Raw genomic sequence first — 21,188 nt, 5'->3', positions numbered from 1 at the left:
ATGATCTCCACCGCAGGTCAGCCCGACTCATGGATAAATTCTTTTTGTCTACATCACCTATAGCAGGGATGCCCAACCTGCGGCCCTCCAGCTGTTGCAAAACTACAACTCCCAGCATGCCTAGACATCCTACAGCAGGGCATGGTGGGAATTGTAGTTTTACAACTGCTGGAGGGCCGCAGGTTGGGCATCCTTGATCTAAAGCCTTGCTGAACCTGTCAGCCCGCCCCAGCTGCAGTGCAGGAAGAGTTAAATGTTTAATCTTATAGCTCCAAGTCCAGTTCCAAATCTGAATGGTCTCTGTAGTGCTGGTAACCATTGCCTATCTTTCACAGGTGTCAGTGGAGTTGGGCGCAGTCACATAAAAAACGTTTTACTTACAAAATACCCGGAGAGGTTCAGCTACCCTTTACCGCGTGAGTGCCGGATACCTTCACATACATAGCGATTTCTAAGTTTATTCTGTAAGCCATTCTGTCATAATACCCTTCCAATTTTGCAAGTAAAAGCAAGTGCAGTGGATAGGTTCAGGGTAGGGCCACATGTGACGCCAAAGGGCGGCTGCACGTGCTGCAGATTTATGTGAATGAAATCCTCGCCAAAAAGTGCACAGTAATCCGCACCATGGGGGAGATTTATCAAACTGGTGTAAAGTAGAACTGGCATAGTTGCCCATAGCAACCAATCAGATTCCACTTTTCATTTTGGACAGCTACTTTGGAAAATTAAAGGTGGAGTCTGATTGGTTGCTATGGGCAACTATGCCAGTTCTACTTTACACCAGTTTGATAAATGATCCCTAGAGTGTATATGAGATTTGTCTAATCTCATACACGAAAGTCTGTATGGAAAAATCTCATTGTGTGCAGGCACTTTAAAGGGTATTTGATAGTTTCAAGAAACTGGATTACATAGAGTATTTATAGAAATAGATTGACTGTTCACCATTGTCCACGTCCAATTAGAACGAGCCTGTAATCCAGGGTAAGGCCTCTTTCACACGAACGTGTGCGCTCCGTGGCCGTATTGCAGACCACATTTGCATTCCGCATCACTGATGCGGACCCATTCACCTCAATGGGTCCGCAAATCCGGAGATGCGGAATGGTACGGAACCCTACGGAAGCACTACAGAGTGCTTCCGTGGGGTTTCATCCTGTACTTCCGTTCCGCAAAAAGGATAGAACATCTTTTTGCGGAACGGCCGGTCCGCTGCCCCGCGGTGGGTGTCTGTGCATTGTGGCCCACAGCATGGCCTGTTTCGTATTCAGCACAGTGAGTAAAGCCGGCACCAGGAGAGCGTCCTTCACTCACTGCGCCGAATACTAAACGCGACTGCGCATGCGCAGGATTTTACGGCCACAGAGGAGAACTAGGACGTCCATCAACTGGACATGGGCGTGCCAAAGGGTGAGATGACGGAGCCTCTAGGTGCTGCAGCAACGCCCCAGTAGCACCTAGAGGCTCATTAGCATATTATAAAAGTCTTTATTTTTTTTGTTATCATTTTGTGGCTCATATATGAGCCTATACATTGTTTTTTAATTTTCCATTTTGGTCTATCAGGGTTTTTTTTAATGCCATTTAAAGTCGATTTTTTTTCTCATTTCTTATCCTGGCCTGCCATCTGGAATAAGAATTGCAGCATGAACACTTTCAGCACGGCATCGGTAGGTTTTTGCACATTTAGGTGCCGTGATCTCACTTGATCACGGCATCTAAAGCATTTAATTACCGCGATCAGCATTATTGCCGGTCGCGGTAATTAGCCGCAGGTCTCTGCTGTATGCCTGCTGCACGTGCGAGCGGGCGCCATGTTTACACATCGTTCTAGCGCCGTACATGTAGCAAAAGGATTAATGGGGAAGGCAGTAGATAAAATGGCATTCTTACTATTATGGGACAACTCGTTTAAAAGAGGTTATCCGAGATTATTAAAAATCTCCGAAAATAAAAAACATGTTCTACTCCCTCCTTTCTACGCTGCCGCTCTCTGCAGCACTGGTCTGGTTCTCCCTGCGCTATTTGTTTATAAGCAGCAGAGGTGACAGCTTGGCACAGTTTTGGCACGTGAGCCAGTTGTGAACCGCCACATGATCGCTGAAACCTGCCATTGGCTGCAGCTACGCAAATGAACCCTTCTATGCAGAAATTGAGAGACATGGACCAGGAGTTTCTTCACCGGTGGGGGAGGGGGAAAGAAAAATCCTGGACAACCCCTTTAATACATTGAGCTGTTGATTTACTGGAACTAAAAAAATAAAACTGTTCGGGTGAAATGAGCGCATTTAGTAGAGCTTTACCTCATGTATATACAGACCATGTGTTACCTGCTTAGTCCAAATGATCAGAATCCATAGGACTAGATGAATAGCAATCGATGTCTTCTGTACATCACAGTAATATTTTATTATCTGTTTCTTTCTTTAAGACACATCTCGCCCCCCAAAACGTGGAGAAGAAAATGGAGCGTCATATCATTTTGTGTCTGTGGAAGAAATGAGCCAAGGAATCTCAGAAAATCAGTTTTTGGAGTTCGGAAGCTTTAGTGGATATATGTTTGGGACAAAGATCCAGACTATAAAGGATATCCATACTGAAGGAAAGTTGGCCGTACTTGATATAGAGCCACAGGTCAGAATTTAATCATAAAGTTTTTTTTTAAACATTTTTCTAGAAGTTACCGTTCTACATATTATGGGGACTGAATACTTAAGCAAATGTTATGTGTAATTGCACTTGAAGGGGTTGTCTCATCTCGCCGCGAGATGAGACCCAGTCCTGACCACTAGCCAGCCGGGAAACAGCAGAGCGCTGTGGTGCTCGCTCTTTTAGTAGTAACATGCTATATAAGGCCGAAAAAAAGACATCTGCTCATCCAGTTCCGCCTGTTATCCTGCAAGTTGATCCAGAGGAAGGCAAAAAAAAACTGAGGTAGAAGCCAAATTTTACTCACTTAAAGGGTTATCCCGCCTTCTGCTTTCCATGCCGTTGCTGCTCTGTCCTCTTCAAGAAACTGCTCAGTCAGGGGGCGTTGTCCTTTCTATTGATGGACAGCGGGATCAGATCTACTGACTGTGTGCTCCCGTGTGAGCCGGAATTAATTCCAGCAGCCGCCTCTGCGCTCCTACTCTCCTATCCCTTCCTGCAACTAGATACCCATGGTAAGTGGACTGACAAGCGCAGGAAAAATAACCAGCCCGCAGGCACGGAGATTTATCTTAAAAAAAAAACTGGACGGAGCAAAGTTATTGATCGCGCATGCGTGAAAATGCGCAAGCCCGTGAGTCAGGTCTGGCGGCGTAGAATAAAAAAAACAGGATGATAGCGCGCAAGCGTGGCCACCGCGCCAGTATCGCTGGGGTGGCCGTAACTAATAACTACCAGATGTAAATAAGGCTGCAAAAGAAGGCCATTTATAGAGGAAAGGAGGAGGAATCACTAATAACATGTATTGGGTAAGTTGCTGGTGGTGGCATAAACAGATTTAAACATATTTGAAAACATGGAATAACCCCTTTTAAGGGGCAAAAAAAATCCTTTCTGACTCCAATCAGGCAATCAGAATAACTCCCTGGATCAACGACCCCTCTCTAGTAGCTATAGCCTGTAATATTATTACGCTCCAGAAATACATCCAGGCCCCTCTTGAATTCCTTTATTGTACTCACCATCACCACCTCCTCAGGCAGAGCGTTCCATAGTCTCACTGCTCTTACCGTAAAGAATCCTCTTCTATGTCTGTGTACAAACCTTCTTTCCTCCAGACGCAGAGGATGTCCCCTCGTCACAGTCACAGTCACAGTCCTGGGGATAAATAGATGATGGGAGAGATCTCTGTACTGACCCCTGATATATTTATACATAGTAATTAGATCTCCTAATCTTTCAGGGTACTGTAGTTGCCCCATTCCAGTTATTACTTTAGTTGCCCTCCTCTGGACCCTCTCCAGCTCTGCTATGTCTGCCTTGTTCACAGGAGCCCAGAACTGTACACAGTACTCCATGTGTGGTCTGACTAGTGATTTGTACAGTGGTAGGACTATGTTCTTATCACGGGCATCTATGCCACTTTTGATGCAACCCATTATCTTATTGGCCTTGGCAGCAGCTGCCTGACACTGGTTTTTACTGCTTAGTTTGCTGTTCACAAAAATTCCTAGGTCCTTTTTCAATGTCAGTGTTACCCAGTGTTTTACCATTTAGTATGTACGGGTGACTTGCATTATTCCTTCCCATGTGCATAACCTTACATTTGTCAGTGTTAAACCTCATCTGCCACTTATCTGCCCAAGCATCCAATCTATCCAGATCCCTCTGTAGTAGTATATTATCCTCTGTAGTGTGTATATATATTCAGTATACTGTCCTCTTCTGTGTTAATTACTTTACACAGTTTAGTGTCATCTGCAACAATTGATACATTACTGTGCAAGCCTTCTACAAGATCATTAATAAATATATTGAAGAGAATAGGGCCCAATACTGACCCCTGAGGTACCCCACTAGTGACAGTGACCCAATCTGAGTGTGTACCGTTAATAACCACCCTCTGTTTTCTATCCCTGAGCCAGTTACTTACCCACATACAGACGTTTTCTCCCAGTCCAGGCATTCTCATTTCTCGTGAATGGCATTGGAGGACACAGCACCATGGGTATATGCCCAGCTGACACTAGAAGTGAAAAGTGTTGGCTCCTCCTATCTGGGCTATACCCACTGCACATGCAGGAGCAAACCATTTTTTTTTCTAGTGTCCATAGTAGGCAGACACAACCTGCTTTTTTTTTTTCTCTAGGTTTTGTTGCTATTTTGTTATTTAATTTTTTCATCTTGATGTTCTTCCTTTATGCAGGTTTTTCACCTGCTGCAGGTGGGTGCTCCATTGTGGGCTGCCACTTTAGTTGCACCCCTTGCGGGCGCGCTATTTCGGTACCTCTCTGGTCACCCAGTCCCCATTATTGCCTCTGCAGTGGCTTGCCAGCATTCCCACGGGTTCCGTGTTGAGTCTGCTGATGGAGTGACCCTGCGGCGCCTGAAGACGTCATAGGGTAAGTACACTAATCCCCCCCCCCCTCCTTCCCGGTTTGGCCAGGGCGCCTATTTCTAAGTGGGGGCACTTTATAGGGTCTATACCATTTCAGCCACAAATACCTTAGTCCTCGGCTTATGCTGGGAATAAGCCTCATTTTTCTCCAGCTTGCCGGACCCATGGCCTTCCAGGGTCCCCGTTTCTGTTTCCTGGGGCGTTGCGTCTCCCCCGCTGTAGTCAGCAACCTTTTCCCCGTTAGGGGGTGCGAGCACTCCCTTCCATTCCCACGCGCGGTCGGTGGAGCTCGGCCGTTTCTTTGCTAATTTAGTCCCCGGCTTTTCGGCCCACTAGGCCGCGCCTTTGTTCCGCCCCTCTTTCTTCCCGGGCTTTGGCCCAACTACTCCTCACATCGGCAGGGGCCTTCTGCCGAAGCTCCTATCCCGGCTAAGCGCGGGTTTTTTTCTGTAGAGGGGCTATATCTTTTGCTGCTTTTAAAGAAGAAGACTCTCCATCTTGCTGTCGCCATCTGGAGCATTCCTGTGTCCTTCCTTAACTGCTGCAGCGCATCTTTGGACACAGCACCTGGGGCCTGGTAGGATAGCCTTTCCTGGCTAACCTTTTTCTTTTCTGATGTTTTTCTTATGCCAACATGTCCTCTGCCAGTGCGGACCCCCAAACCTGGGTCCCTATTGGGGTAGCCATTTATTATGTGTGCTCCTGATGCAATAAGGCCTTGCCTTCCCCACAGCCTAACTCGCTCTGTGCACAGTGACTTGACCCTATGCCCCCTCCTGACGCCCTGGCCCCCTCTGCGGTGTCGGTCCCTCCTGACTGGGCCGCCTCAATGTCCCAAGCCATAGGGAATCTTGCCAGCCTTTCCCGGTCCATGGTGCAGTCGCTGGATCGCATGCCTGCTCAAATTGTGGCAGTTTCAGCCCCACGTAGGAACCGTGTTGCTGAAGGGGCACGCCCCCGCTCTGACACCAGGTCCCGTAAAAGACCTCGAGTAGTCTCAGCCGCGTCACGCTCATCCTCTGTCACTCCCTGGACATGTCTGAGGCAGGCGAAGTCTCATCTTCTGACGCTACTGGGGACACCCCTGACTCTGCAGGACCTCGTTAAGGCAGTTAGAGACTCTCTCCTACTCTCTCTACTTCCTCCTCTACCCAGGATTCTGTGTCCTTCTGCCGTTTTTTCTAACCACCCGGATCTCGACGCACTCTTGGCCAAGGAGTGGCGTCAGCCCGATAGGCGCCTGCAGTCCTCTAAGAGTTTGGACACTTTTTTTCCTTTCAGTGAGGAGTCCGTTAACCTCTGGTCAGTCCCACCCCAGGTTGACCCTCAGGTGGCCCGTTTAGCCAAGACCACCACCCTTCCTTTGGCTGACGCGGCTTCCTAGTCGGATCCTGCTGATAAACAGATTGATTCCGTGGCGAAGTCCGTTTTTGTGGCAGCAGGCTCTGCTGTTCAACCTGCTTTTGCCGCCTCCTGGGTCGCTAAAGCCTGTGTGGTCTGGGCTAAGCAGCTCATCCGTTCCCTGACGGATTCTGCTAATTCTGTGGCCATACGCTGTACTGTCTGGCTCCGTACATGGAAGGCAGATGCAGCCTCCAAGAAGGTGTTCATTTCTCTCCCTTTTCAGAGCAAAAATTTTTTGGGGAAACTTATTTCCGAAGCCATGGAAGGAAAAACCTCCCTCCTCCCCCAAAGCCGCGGTCGCCTTCCCTTGGCGGCTTTGCGGTCCAAAAATTTTCATTCCTTTTCACTCGGACAAGAAGTCGGCGAGCCTTACTTCAAAGCCAGGCCCGCCTGGCATTCTCGCCCCAAGCCTTCAAAACCCCAGCCTGCAAAAACCTCTTCTGCATGACTGCGCTTTGCCGCGGGTGGTGGGCCGCTTGCCCGCCTTTCAGGAGTTTTGCACAATTCCACTCCCGCCCTCTTCAGCTGGCGATCCTGTCCAGCTGGGACAAGTCCCAGTCGGGCCTCGACTTTCCCCTCTTGTCCGCAAGGAGTTGTGCTGGTGGCTGCGACCTTGCATGCTCTCTCTCGGCAAGTCCTTTCTTCCCCCACGTTGGCGGGTGATTTCCACAGACGCCAGCCTGACTGGTTGGGGAGCTGTCATCGGGTCCCTCACTGCTCAGGTCCTGTGGTCAGCGGTGGAATCTTCCCTGCACATCAACATTCTGGCTCTCTCCCACTGGACGCACCTTCTCACCGGTCTCCCGATTCGGATCCAGACGGACAACTCCACTGCGGTGGCTTATCTGAACAACCAGGAGGGCACCAGAAGCGTGAGGGTCATGGAAGAGGCCTCACGCATACTACGGTGGGCGGAGGACTTTGTTCCGATTCTTTCCGCAGTTCATATCCCCGGGGTCGACAATTGGGCAGTCGCCGACGCCCCGACCTGGGCGAGTGGTCCCTTCACCCAGAGGTGTTCCTATAACTCTGTCAGCATGGGGGCTCGCCGGACGTGGAACTCTCTGCCTCCCGTCTGAACCACAAGCTCCCGCGTTACGTCACAAGGTCCCGGGACCCTCTGACGCTGGCCTCAGATGCTGATCCTTTCTTGGTCTCAGTTCAGCATCTTATACCTCTTTCCTCCCATTCCGCTCCTTCCCAGGGTCCTCAAACGCCTGAAGGCGGACCGGGTCCCGGCGATTCTGGTGGCGCCGGACCTTCTGTTTCTGCTTGCAGACGCTCCATGGCATCTTCCTCTAAATCCCAAGGTCCGCTACTACACCTAAGTTTACCTTGGCTGAGTTTAACGGCGTGGCTGTTGAAGCCACGGTCCTGAGCTTCCGCGGTCTCTCGGAGACTGTTATCCAGACTATGCTCCACGCACGCAAGCCCCAATCATCCAAAATTTATCACCGTACCCGTACCCTTTCTACCTCTCTATTCCCAGAATCTTGTCTTTTCTGCAGGCTGGTTTTGACAAGGGTCTTCATCTGGCCCGTCTCTTCCAGAAACCCCTGGCTTCTCGCCGCCAAGTGAGAACCTTTCTCCAGGGGGTTGCTCACCGTGTTCTGCCTTTTTGTTCTACTGTGGAATCGTGGGACTTGAACCTTGTTCTTGATGCTCTTCAGGCCTCTCCCTTTGAGCCCTTGCAGGATATCTCTTTCATTTTTGTTTCTTTTAAGGTCGCTTTTCTTGTGGTGATTACTTCCATCCGCAGAGTCTCTGAACTTGCTGCGCCCTCTTGCAGGTCCCCTTTCCTGGTGTTCCATCAGGACAAGATGGTTCTGTGTCCGGTCCCTTCCTTTCTCCCTAAGGTGGTATCCTCATTCCACATTAATGAGGAGATTGTCCTTCCATCCTTCTGCCCTAACCCTTCTCATCTTAGAGAGCGTTCTCTTCACCGTTTGGATGTTAGGGCACTTCGCCTCTACCTTTGGTTGACTTGAGTCCTTCCGCCGGTCGGACTCCCTCTTCGTAGTCCCTGAGGGCCCTCATATCCTGTTGGATTCGGTCGGCTGTCAGGGAGGCCTATGTTGCAAAGGGTAATGCTCCTCCCTTTCGGTTGACCGCTCACTCCACTAGGGCGGTCGGGGCTTTTTGGGCGGTTTGACATCAGGCCTCGGCTTCCCAGGTCTGCAAGGCCGCCACCTGGGCCTCTATCCATACGTTTTCCAAGTTTTACCACATCCACTTCTTGGCTTCTGCTGATGCCAGTTTGGGTCGCAGAGTTCTGCAAGTTAGTTGCGTTGTATGGCTGTTTTCTGCCCTCCCTCGTGGACTGCTTTAGGACTGTGCTGGTGCTGTGTCCCCCAATGCCATTCATGAGGAAATTGGATTTTTGTATTCACCGTAAAATCCTTTTCTCGTAGGATGCATTGGGGGACACAGATACCACCCTCTTTGGATCGTTTTTTCTATTGTTGGTCCTCTCTGGTTTAGGATTTTTTGTCTTCTCATATTTTTTTTTTAGTTGTGCTCCTACTGGTTTGCTCTTGCATGTGCAGTGTTTATAGGCCAGATAGGAGGAGCCAACACTTTATACTTCTAGTGGCAGCTGGGCATATACCCATGGTGCTGTGTACCCCAATGCATCCTACAAAAAAAAGGATTTTACGGTGAGTGTGTCGTATACCACACCTCGTGCCCGCTTGACGTCGAGCTCACGAGACACGGTATGGTCACGGGTTACCAAAAACGTGATGTTACGCCCTCCAGAGGAGCAGGTACGGTCAGCTTGGTACAGTTTTACACAGACACCTCCTGTCCACGCTGGCACAGAGAGGCAACAAGCTGAGAGAGCATTTTCACGGCCGCAGTGAAAACAGCGCTGTCTCAGCTCGGATAATCTGCCACCAGCTTCTCGTTAAATATAAGCCCGGTCCGTTAACGGGATTATATAGGGTGAGAAACCAACCCGCGGTAGCTTATAACTAGGCGAAAACGTGGACGCGAACGTGGGGGTTCGTGATAGAGATATAAGATAGCACAAGATTAAATCATAAAATTAATCGTAAGGGCACACTAGATATAACACAATATACACAAACTATATACAGTGGTCTGAGGTTACAGATACAGGTTATATGGGTACAACAGGGTTAAGCAGAGCAAAAGTCAGTTACTGGGTAGTTGAAAGTTCTATGATGGTGGAATAGTCCTTAGCTTCAGTCACGTTGGGGGCGGTGATGTCAGCGGTTTCCAGGTCTCTCCAAACACATTTGCACGATGTGACACCCTTTCAGAGAAAGACACCGCCCTCTGGCTTGCATGGGCTTATGACCTGTAGCTGGCCGCTCCCCTCCCCACCTATGGGTAGGGTCCACCCCTCTTTTTCTGGTGCTGGGAGCAAATGACCCATAGGGCTCATAGCCCCAGACCAGAATGTCGCAGGAAGATGGTTCCTGGCCCAATTGATCCGCCTGGGTTTCGGCTACAACTAGAGTACAAACATGGTACCGGTATTTGGTTTCTGTGGGGAGATATGGATATCTTCTTTCCCTGGCATGCCCCCATCAAACAAAGCCCATGGGCACGTACATCGTGGCCACCGGGACACAAATATGTATCCGGTTTGCGCCTGCGATGGCCGGGCGATTCATAATTCCTTATTAAATGTAGGTGCCAACATGTCTGGAAGGTATCCTTGATCCTGGCAAGGGCTGATACCTCCTGCTGGGGGGTTTTCCTGCAGGATTTAGCTTGCCTCCAAACTGGTTGATTAAGGTGTGACCTTCTCCACCTGGGGCCTCCTTGAAGCCTGGACCCCTGGGGCTTTCTTCCTTGTCAGCTGACAATCAGATGCCTGGGGGGGTGGGAACTTATTTTGCATGTACACTGATGAACATGCCAAAAGGTGAATCAAATGACAATCGGGGCCCTCCTGTGGAGTTCACTACCTCTGCTATCTGTCAGCAAATGGGGGTGTGAGGACCTGCTGACAGTAAATATTATGCCATATTCCTCACAGTGAGTACAAAAAGTCCAGTTTTTATATACTAACCTTTTATGTGGTACAGTGTCAAATGCTTTGGAGAAGTCCAGATATACGACATCCATTGATTCGCCGCTGTCAAGTCTAGAACTTACCTCCTCATTGAAACTGATTAAATTAGTTTGACATGACCGATCCCTCATGAAGCCATGCTGATATGGCGTTATTTGCTTATTTTTATTTAGGTACTCCAAAATAGCATCCCTTTCACACGGGCGAGTATTCCGCGAGGGTGCAATGCGTGATGTGAACGCATTGCACCCGCACTGAATCCGGACCCATTCATTTCTTTGGGGCTGTGCACACGAGCGGTGATTTACACGCATCACTTATGCGTTGCGTGAAAATCGCAGCATGCTCTATATTGTGTGCGTTTTCCACGCAACGCAGGCCCCATAGAAGTGAATGGGGCTGCGTGAAAATCGCAAGCAAGTGCGGAAGCGGTGCGATTTTCACGCACGGTTGCTAGGAGACGATCGGGATGGAGACCCGATCATTATTATTCTCCCTTATAACATGGTTATAAGGGAAAATAATAGCATTCTGAATACAGAATGCATAGTACAATAGCGCTGGAGGGGTTAAAAAAATGTAACTCACCTTAATCCACTTGCAGCCCGGCATCTCTTCTGTCTTCATCTTAGCTGTGTGCAGGAAAAGGACCTGTTGTGACGTCACTCCGGTCATCACATGATCCATCACCATGGTAAAAGATCATGTGACGTCACCACAGGACCTTTTCCTGCACACAGCTAAGATGAAGACAGAAGAGATGCCGGGCTGCGCGATCAAGTGGATTAAGGTGAGTTAAATTATTATTATTTTTTTTAACCTCTCCAGCGCTATTGTACTATGCATTCTGTATTCAGAATGCTATTATTTTCCATTATAACCATGTTATAAGGGAAAATAATACAATCTACAGCACACCGATCCCAAGCCCGAACTTCTGTGAAGAAGTTCGGGTTTGGTTACCAAACATGCCGATTTTTCTCACGCGCGTGCAAATCGTGCATGTTCCCGCAACTTTTCCCTGCAACGCCCGTGTGAAAGAGGCCTTAGAAAACCTTTAAACAGTTTACCCATGACAGATGTTAAACTTACCGGCCTATAGTTTCGGGGCTCTGTTTCTGGACCCTTTTTGAATATTGGCACCACATTTGCTATGCGCCAATCCTGTAGAACACTCCCTGTCAGTATAGAGTCCTTAAATATCAGAAATAAGGGTCTGGCTATGGCATTACTTAATTCTCTTAGGATACGGGGGTGTATGCCATCTGGTCCTGGCAATTTGTCTATTTTAACCTTTTTAAGACGGGTCAGACAGGACACTTTTAATGGGGAATTTACTTTTACATTCTGCATTTTATCGGACAGTTTATTTTCCTCAGTGAATACAATGGAGAAAAAAATATTTAAAGGGGTATTCCCACCTCATTGATCATATTTTAATTTGTTATTGAAGTGCCTGTGATCATTTTTCTAGTTATGTTCCTTTATCAAATCCCTACCTATCTTGGCAAAATTCGTTCACTCCTACCCCACTGTTGTCTTCTGGTATCCACTAGATGCGGCCACCGCTTGTGTGCCACATCAGTGGGCCGCGCCTGCGCACAACACATTGTCTTCCCCCGACTGAGCCGCACATCGCTGTCTTGAACGCGCACTCCGCCGCGCATGCGCAATGGTGACTTCTTCCTGGCCAAGTATATATAGTACAGAGCATGCGCGGCTCTGTACTATACACGGCCAGGAAGAAGTCACCATTGCGTGTGAGCGGCAGCGTGGACATCGTCGAGGGACGTGCAGGAGAAGTATCGGAGGACTGGGACACTTCAAAATATGTGAGTATCATTTTTAGATAAATAAATTCACCACCTTAATCCACCAACGATATTATGCTAATAGACAATAAAAGGGGGTAACTCAGGAAGTCAAGAGGAACTCCAATGGATGAGATTATGGAGTGGAGGGACGCAGATGGTGGACGTTATGAAATTGAGGGACACTGGGGAGGACATTATGGAGTAGAGGGACATGTTTGCAAGAATCTCTAAAGCCAATACTCTCTCAAATTCTTAATTTTGCCAAAGGAAAAATAGAGTCAACATGGCAATCGGCCATGCCTGGTTTACCTAAAAATATAGCCCCAATTGAAAGGCCACCAAAAGAAGACTTGGTTCGAAGACATTTGTTTAAAAAATAAAAATGATGTAAAGCTATAATAATGAAACAATATTCAACAGTTATGTTGTTTGTAGAATAAAAATGTATTTTTACATGTACATGTTAATAACGTTCAAATTTTTAAAATATATATAAAAAAAAATGGTTTGAATAAAAGATTAATACATTTTTTTTTCAATAGATGTCCCAGGTGGTACCTACTGTATATGTGTGAAGGGCTTTGTTGATAGAGGGATTCATATATGCATGTTATCGGTATTGATAACCACTTTTGTGCTGCCGTTACCAGACATACTTTTGTTACAGACATATTCAAATAGCACACACTGGTGGCATAGCTGTAGGATAAATCCCCACGGAATGATAGTTGTGTGGGTCTAGCAGCTATGGGAACAATCAGCCATCTGTTAAAAGAAACCAATAAAGCCCTGGACGGGCGGACAGTGCTTACAGAGCAGTACTACATTGGTTCAGATACTGACATTGAAATTTGCTTCTAATGAAAAAGTCTAAACAAAGAATTCACTTTTAAATTATTTATTATAATAATAATTAATTTCAATTTCATAATTTTATTTTTTTTATGTTCTAAAAATTGAAATCAAAATCAGCAGCAGCAAGGGGAACATCCTGATAGTATGTAAAACCAGTGTATTGCCCTTCATGGTCCGGAAATCTCTCCCTTATTGTTCTTGTTACTCAGGAAGGAATCTGTATCCGTACATGTTTTCCTAGGTCTCCATAAATCCAGGTGGTACATTTCCGATAAGCTGTAAGTCGAAGACTAAAAAAGAAACAAAAGAAAAAGGCAAAAATGTTACACTCTCACATCAGCAGTGTAATTGACTTGCTGTAAATACAACTTTTAGAAATGTCATCCACCCCTCCTCCCCCACAAGCACTGTGGATGTCACTACTACATGTGTGTCTTGCCCCACCAGCTCTGTGGCTGAATCATCTGATATACAGCTCTGCTACATCTGTCTTCTCTTGTTCTCCACCAGCAATGTGACTGAACGGCTTCATATACTGCACTACTACATTGTCTATTCCCCTCCCCCACCAGCAATGCCCTGCCCTGCTGTATATAGTAGACAGAAACACAAAAATACTCCAATAACTAAAGTAAGGTGCTACGTCGGCATACCCAGCTCTGCTGTATGAAAATGCGGCACTACTGTGTATGGTGATGTAGAACCTTACTTTACTAGTAGGAGTTAGTTGGTCTCTGTCTATGACATACAGCAGGGCAGTAGTTGTAGCTATAGCTACAAAGCCATAGGGCTGGTGGGGGAGGGGAATAGACAGATGTAGCAGAGCTGTATATGAAGTTACTCAAACACAGTGATGGTAGTGGAGAGAAAGACAGGTGTAGCAGAGCTGTATATATAGCGGTTCAGGGAAGACAGGTGTAGCAGAGCTGTATATATCTGTTTCCTTTATGAGATATACAGGTTTCAGTTCCCCAGTAGAAGTCGCCCATAATAACTACCTCATTATGATCTGCCGCCTTGTTTAGTAGCAGATTTTGCATGAGAGCTACAAGAATGATGTAGCTCAGCCAACTGTTAGGGTGCTGTACTACGCTGTTTCTGTAGCTCTCATGCACCGCTTTAGTAACCGTGAGCTGAGACAACCCCTTTAAGATATAGAAGTATTGATGCACTGATATTGTGATAGAGCACATGGTAATTGATTTGTATTAGTAAAAGCAAAAATGTAATTAAAAGTTTGATTATGCAAAGTAGATCATCACATGATGTGTTTTATTTCCTAGACCTTGAAGATGGTTCGTACAGCAGAGCTGGCTACATTCATTGTGTTTATATCCCCTACTGATACTGATAAGGTGAATTTTTATGTTTGTTTTGGGTGGAGCATGGTGGTATTTGAATGGTTTTGAGAGTTGTCCTTGGGAAGACTTGTGAGATAAAAAAGACTACTTTATTCCATTTCAATAAGGAATCGGGCAACTGAAATGCCAGGGTGGGGATGAAGTCTGTTACCAAACTACATAGAAAACTGTATAGCTAAACTGAAATTCAAAATCTTAACCTCTTAAGGACACAGGGCGTACAGGTACGCTCTGATGTCCTGGTACTTAGGCCTCATGCACACGATAGTATTTTTTCACAGTCCGCAAAACGGGGTTCCGTTTTTCCGTGACCGTTTTTTCGTCCGTGGGTCTTCCTTGGTTTTTGGAGGATCCACAGACATGAAAAAAAAAGTTGTTTTGGTGTCCGCCTGGCCGTGCGGAGCCAAACGGATCCGTCCTAAATTACAATGCAAGTCAATGGGGACGGATCCGTTTGACGTTGACACAATATGGTGCAATTTCAAACGAATCCGTCCCCCATTGACTTTCAATGTAAAGTCAGGAGTTAATATACCATAGGATCGGAGTTTTCTCCAATCCGATGGTATATTTTAACTTGAAGCGTCCCCATCACCATGGGAACGCCTCTGTTAGAGTATACCATCGGATTTGAGTTAGATCGTGAAACTCAGATCCAACAGTATATTCTAACACAGAGGCGTTCCCATGGTGATGGGGAAGCTTCAAGTTAGAATATACTGAGAACTGTGTACATGACTGCCCCCTGCTGCCAGGCAGCACCCGATCTCTTACAGGGGGCTGTGATCCGCACAATTAACCCCTCAGGTGCTGCACCTGAAGGGGTTAATTGTGCATATCATAGCCCCCTATAAGAGATCAGGGGCTGCCAGGCAGCAGGGTGCAGACCCCCCCTCCCTCCCCAGTTTTAATTTCATTGGTGGCCAGTGCGGCCCCCCCCCCCTCCCTCCCTCCCTCTATTGTATTATTTTCATTGGTGGCACAGTGTGCGCCCCCCCCCCCGCCCTCTATTGTATTATTTTCATTGGTGGCACAGTGTGCGGCCCCCCTCCCTCTATTGTATTATCATTGGTGGCCAGTGTGCGCCCCCCCTCTATTGTATTAATATCATTGGTGGCCAGTGTGCGGCCTAGCCCCGCCCCCCGATCATTGGTGGCAGCGAAGAGTTAGAAGCATCATACTTACCTGCTGCGCTGTCTGTGACCGGCCAGGAGCTCCTCCTACTGGTAAGTGACAGGTCTGTGCGGCGCATTGCTTAATGATCTGTCACTTACCAGTAGGAGGAGCTCCCGGCCGGTCACAGACATCGCAGCAGGTAAGTATGATGCTTCTAACTCTCCGCTGCCACCAATGATCGGGAAGGGGGGGGGGGAGGGAGAGAGGGGAGGCCGCACACTGGCCACCAATGATATTAATACAATAGAGGGGGGCCGGGGGGGGTGCACACTGGCCACCAATGATAATACAATAGAGGGGGGGGGGGCGCACACTGTGCCACCAATGAAAATAATACAATGGGGGGAGGGGGGGGGGCCGCACTGGCCACCAATGAAATAAATACTGGGGAGGGGGGGGGGTCTGCCCCCTGCTGCCTGGCAGCCCCTGATCTCTTATAGGCGGCTATGATATACACAATTAACCCCTTCAGGTGCAGCACCTGAGGGGTTAATTGTGCGGATCACAGCCCCCTGTAAGAGATCGGGTGCTGCCTGGCAGCAGGGTGCAGTCATGTACACAGTTCTCAGTATATTCTAACTAGAAGCGTCCCCATCACTATGTGTTAGAATATACTGTCGGATTTGAGTTTTCCCGAATTTTCCACGGACCCATTGAAAGTCAATGGGTCCGCGAAAAAAAACGGCACAACGGCCACGGATGCACACAACAGTCGTGTGCATGAGGCCTTAAGGACACAGGGCGTACCTGTACGTCCTGTGTATTTCCGACCAGGCACCCTGGGGTGGTCCCAATTCAGACCTGCGGTTTGCGGCTTTTACGAGCCGTTGCCATCGGGTCCCCGTGCGGCTGTAATGGGGACCCGATGGCATGGAAGGTGGCACGATGCCTTCCTTAGGCATCGGCGCTGCCTTCCGGTGACGAGCCTGTGAGATCCAGCCCCCTGGATCTCACAGGCAGGAAGCTGTATGAGTAATACACACTGTATTACTCATACAGCCAATGTGTTCCAATACAGAACTATTGGAATGCATTGTAAAGGGGATCAGACCCCCCAAAGTGGGACAAAAAATAAAGTGAAAAAAAAATAAAATGGATAAAAATAAAGTTTTCCTCCCCAAAAAATTAAGTTTCAAGTAAAAAAAAAATTAGTAAAAAATAGGGAAGTAGACATATTAAGTATCAGCTCGTCTGTATCGACCGACTCTATAAACATATCACATGACCGCCGTAAAAAATAAAAACTGTGCTAAATAAACAATTATTTCTCGCTCCTATCATTGGGGGACACAGGACCGTGGGTATAGCTTGCTGCTGCCACTAGGCTGAAAGCTGTTAGCTTTTCCCCTGCAGGCTATATACCCCCTCCAGCCTGGAGAGAGCATATCAGTTTTTAGCTTAGTGTCGTAGGAGGCAGACCTCCCTGCTTTGCAGGGTGGCGTTTGTATTTTTCTTTGATTTTACTATTCTTTTATTTTTATTCACAGACTACTGGAAGGGGGCACAGGGTCGCCTGCGTCCCTGTATCCCCGGGAGGCTGGCCGATGTATCTAATTCACCGCCTTGTCTCCCCCAAGAAGCTAAAGTGGACCAGGGCAGCCTCGCTCCCCTGCTTCCCCCCAGCAAAAGGGCCACCCTCTCTTCAGCCCTTCTCTGCCCGGGCCCCTGTCGCCTGGAGCCAGCGGTCATAGGGTGGCCCTGCTGGTGATGCATCATAGGGTGAAGAACACAGATGAAGACAGGTAAGTATACCTGCTTCATCCTCCTGGCTGCAGTGGCTTCTCCAATGGAAAGGGAGAGAGAGCCTCCTCCATCTTCCACCCCCATCATCCGCACACCCCCCCCGGCCCGCCCCCCCTCGCCGCATGGCGCGCATACCGGGATAATTTATTTAGAGGCGGCAGCATAGCCCAAGGGCGCGCTTAAGCGCCGGGGGGGAACGGCACATACTTAGGGTGCCGGGCATCACGTTTCAACCGCAGCGGTTCCAGTACCGCTGCGGTCAGGACCGGGACATGGGGAGCATTAGGGCATTCTGGCCGCAGCATCAGCGGTCACGTGCGCACCCCGAGCCATTCACAGAGCGGGAGGCATGGCCTCCCCACTTCAGCATTAGGCTGCCGCTCCCACCCTAGTTCAACTTCCTGCTTCTTCAATCGGCGCTGCGTGGGTAGGACACAGGACCTGGGACCTCCATACTGGTAGGCGATTGATACCCCCATCCAGCAGGAGATTTGACCATGTCTGACCCGGCCACTGACCCCCCCAGGCACCCTGTAGGACCACTTACTATGCCTGCTCCTTGTGCTCGGCAAAATTCACTCGTGGTCAGTCACTATCACTGTGCTCTGCATGTCAGAAACGTGCACAGAGCCTTCCCCCTAGGGCACAACAGCCCACAGAATCCCAGGATCGTCCTGTCCAGGGGGAACCAGACTGGGCAAGGTCCCTGTCACGGGCAGTGGAAGACCTCTCAAAAATCTCCCATTCCACCCTTTCATTGCTGGGTCGTTTGGTAGAGAAATCACCACCGGTGCCATCCGCACAAGTTGCATAGCGCACAAATCAGAGGCAGACTTCCTAGTAAGCGTCCCAGAGCAGGCACCCGTTCCTCCTCTGACGCCTCAGCATCCCCCCCTGCTCCTGGCTCCCATTCACAGACGTCCTCCCTTTTAGGCGACGCACTGTCAGAGGGAGAGCTTGGGGATTCGGATGCACATATGGATCTGGAGCATTCTTCTCAGATTGCATCCATGGTTGATAGCCTGATATCGGCAATAAGGGACACCTTCCAGGTTCAGGAGGACCTTCCCTCCACTAGCCAACAAGGGGTGTCGTTTCTGCGTGCGAAACAGACCCTCAAGGCGTTCCCATTACACAACGATTTTTCTGTCGTTGTCACGAAGGCTTGGGACCAGCCAGGTTTGCGTTTCGTTATTCCGAAACGCCTAGACCTATTCTACCCTTTTCCATGCGAGTCCGTGGACAAATGGTCCTCCCCACCAAAGGTGGACCCACCGGTTGCTCGCTTGGCAAAATTCACTACCATCCCGGTGGCAGATGGCTCTTCCCTCCAGGATCCAGTGGACCGTCACGTAGAGTCACTCTCTAAGTCGATCTTTACGGCGAGCGGTTCGGCATTGCATCCGATTTTTGCCTCTGCCTGGGTAGCCAAAGCAGTTTCGGAGTGGTCCCTCCGTTTGAACCAGGACATAGCGTCCGACCTCCCTCCCGCGTAACTTCAACCGTCAGCGCTCCAAATTTCTCAGGCAGGGAAATATCTCTGAAGCGGCTCTGGATGCTGGGACGATGGTCGCCCGTTCCTCGGCTCTCGCCACTTCGATCCGCCGGGAGTTGTGGCTCAAGGCCTGGAAGGCTGATTCTTCATCTAAGCGCTCCCTTTTGAGGCTTCTGTTCTCTGGGTCTCGGCTATTTGGGTCCAAACTAGATGAGATTATTTCAGAGGCTACGGGTGGAAAAAGCACCCATCTGCCCCAGCCCAAGGCAAAGCGGCCTTTTCAGTCCAGAACTTCATCTTCTCGCTACCAGTCCTTTCGCCGTTTTTCGGGCACCCGTTCAGCACCCACCTCAGCGGCGGGGCCGCCCAATCAGGATCGGCGGAAAGGACCATCCTTTAAGCCCCAACAGGCCTGGCATCCGCGTGCTCAGCAGCCTCGCACAGCCCCAGGTAAGCAGCCTTCAGCATGAAGGTTTGTCCCCACCCTCACAGGTGGGGGGGGCGTCTCCTCCTGTTTCAGGAGATTTGGCACGCCCATATTCCGGACGCATGGGCGCTCGAGGTCGTCTCCTCGGGCTACAAAATAGTTCAGGTCTCTTCCCTCCCCAACCGCTTCTTCCTCTCCCAGCCCTCCAGGGATCCCGTCCGGGCCGCGGCTTTTTTGCACGCAGTCCAGTCACTTCTCTCACGGGGGGTGATTTCCCCTGTTCCCTTGGAGGAGCGGTTTACAGGTTTTTATTCCAACCTGTTTGTGGTCCCCAAGAAGGAGGGCGATGTGAGGCCAGTGCTGGACCTCAAACTGTTGAACCATTATCTGCGGGTTCAAAGGTTCAGAATGGAGTCCCTCCGTTTCGTGGTTGCTTCACTGGTGAAAGGGGAGCACATGGTGTCCTTAGACATCCAGGATGCATACCTCCACATCCCCATCGCCACAGCCCACCAACGATTCCTTCGATTTGCCATCCAGTCAGCTCACTACCAGTTCGTCGCTCTGCCGTTCGGTCTGGCGACGGCCCCGCGAGTGTTTACAAAGGTTCTTGCCCCCCTTCTGGGGATTCTGCGATCCAGAGGCATTACTCTTCTCCCGTATCTGGACGACATCTTGATCAAGGCACCTACAGCGTCTCCGGATCACGATGAGCACCCTCACTCGCTTTGGGTGGATAATCAACCTGAGGAAGTCATGCCTGTATCCAACCACTCAGATCAGGTTCTTGGGCATGACACTGGACTCCGAGGCTGCCGTGGTACGTCTACCACTGGACAAGAGATCGGACATTCAGAAGACTGTGCGTCTGCTCATCCAGCGCCGCAGGGTGTCGATTCGCAGCTGCATGCGAGTACTGGGCCTGATGGTGGCCTCCTTCGAGGCGATCCCATTCGCCCAATTCCACACCAGGGATTTTCAGCGGCTCATTTTGTCCGCCTGGCACAAGTCCCTGGATTCTCTGGACCTCAGGATCTCACTGTCTCAGCCCGTGCGCGCGGCTCTTGGCTGGTGGATGGTACCGGACCACCTGTCCTCGGGGAAGTCCTTCCTCCCAGTGTCATGGATGGTGGTTACGACCGACGCCAGCCTCCGCGGCTGGGGAGGGGTCTTCGGTACCCGGACAGCCCAAGGCGTTTGGTCTCCGTCGGAGTCCAAACTACCTATCAATATACTGGAGCTCCGGGCCATCTACCTCTCCCTCTGCCATTGGACCCCCTACTTGCAGGGCCGTCTGGTCAGGATACAGTCGGACAACGCCACAGCGGTTGCCTATATCAACCACCAAGGGGGGACTCGCAGCGGGACGGTGATGAACGAGGCCCCTTCCACTCAGGCCCGACCTGCTCTCACAGGGCCCAGTCTTCCACTAGGGTTTAAATACGCTACGTTTAACGGCGTGACTATTGAAACCTTCCTGTTGAAGCAAAGAGGTTTCTCTGATGCGGTCATTCGCACGATGATTAGGGCTAGGAAGCCCTCTTCCGCCAAAATCTATTATCGGATGTGGAAGTCTTTCCTTAAATTCTGTGAGGACAGAGATCTTCCTCCCAGGAAGTTTTCCCTCCCTACGGTGCTGGCTTTTCTTCAGGCGGGTTTAGAGCTGGGACTAGCTCTGAGTTCGCTGAAAGGTCAGGTTTCTGCTCTTTCCATTTTTTTTCCAGCGTACACTGGCGGTATTGGGTCCGGTCAAGACCTTCATACAGGGAGTGGCTCACAACGCAGCCCCTTATCGGCCACCGTTGCATTCCTGGGACCTGA

General features: G+C 49.4%; 1 protein-coding gene across 1 annotated transcript in view; it reads left to right on the top strand.

The window, feature by feature from the left end:
- MPP1 (membrane palmitoylated protein 1) overlaps nt 1–21,188 on the top strand; it is a 50,364-nt gene that overhangs the window by 25,400 nt on the left and 3,776 nt on the right. The window contains exons 9-11 of the mRNA XM_040427855.1: nt 336–416; nt 2,432–2,634; nt 14,449–14,520. Coding sequence (XP_040283789.1) covers nt 336–416; nt 2,432–2,634; nt 14,449–14,520 — 356 coding nt within the window. The remainder of the gene's footprint in view (nt 1–335; nt 417–2,431; nt 2,635–14,448; nt 14,521–21,188) is intronic.

This window comes from Bufo bufo, chromosome 1 (assembly GCF_905171765.1).
Source record: "Bufo bufo chromosome 1, aBufBuf1.1, whole genome shotgun sequence".
Classification (NCBI taxonomy): domain Eukaryota; kingdom Metazoa; phylum Chordata; class Amphibia; order Anura; family Bufonidae; genus Bufo; species Bufo bufo.
Note: the sequence above shows the minus strand (reverse complement) of the source record. Positions and strands in the feature narration are given on the sequence as shown.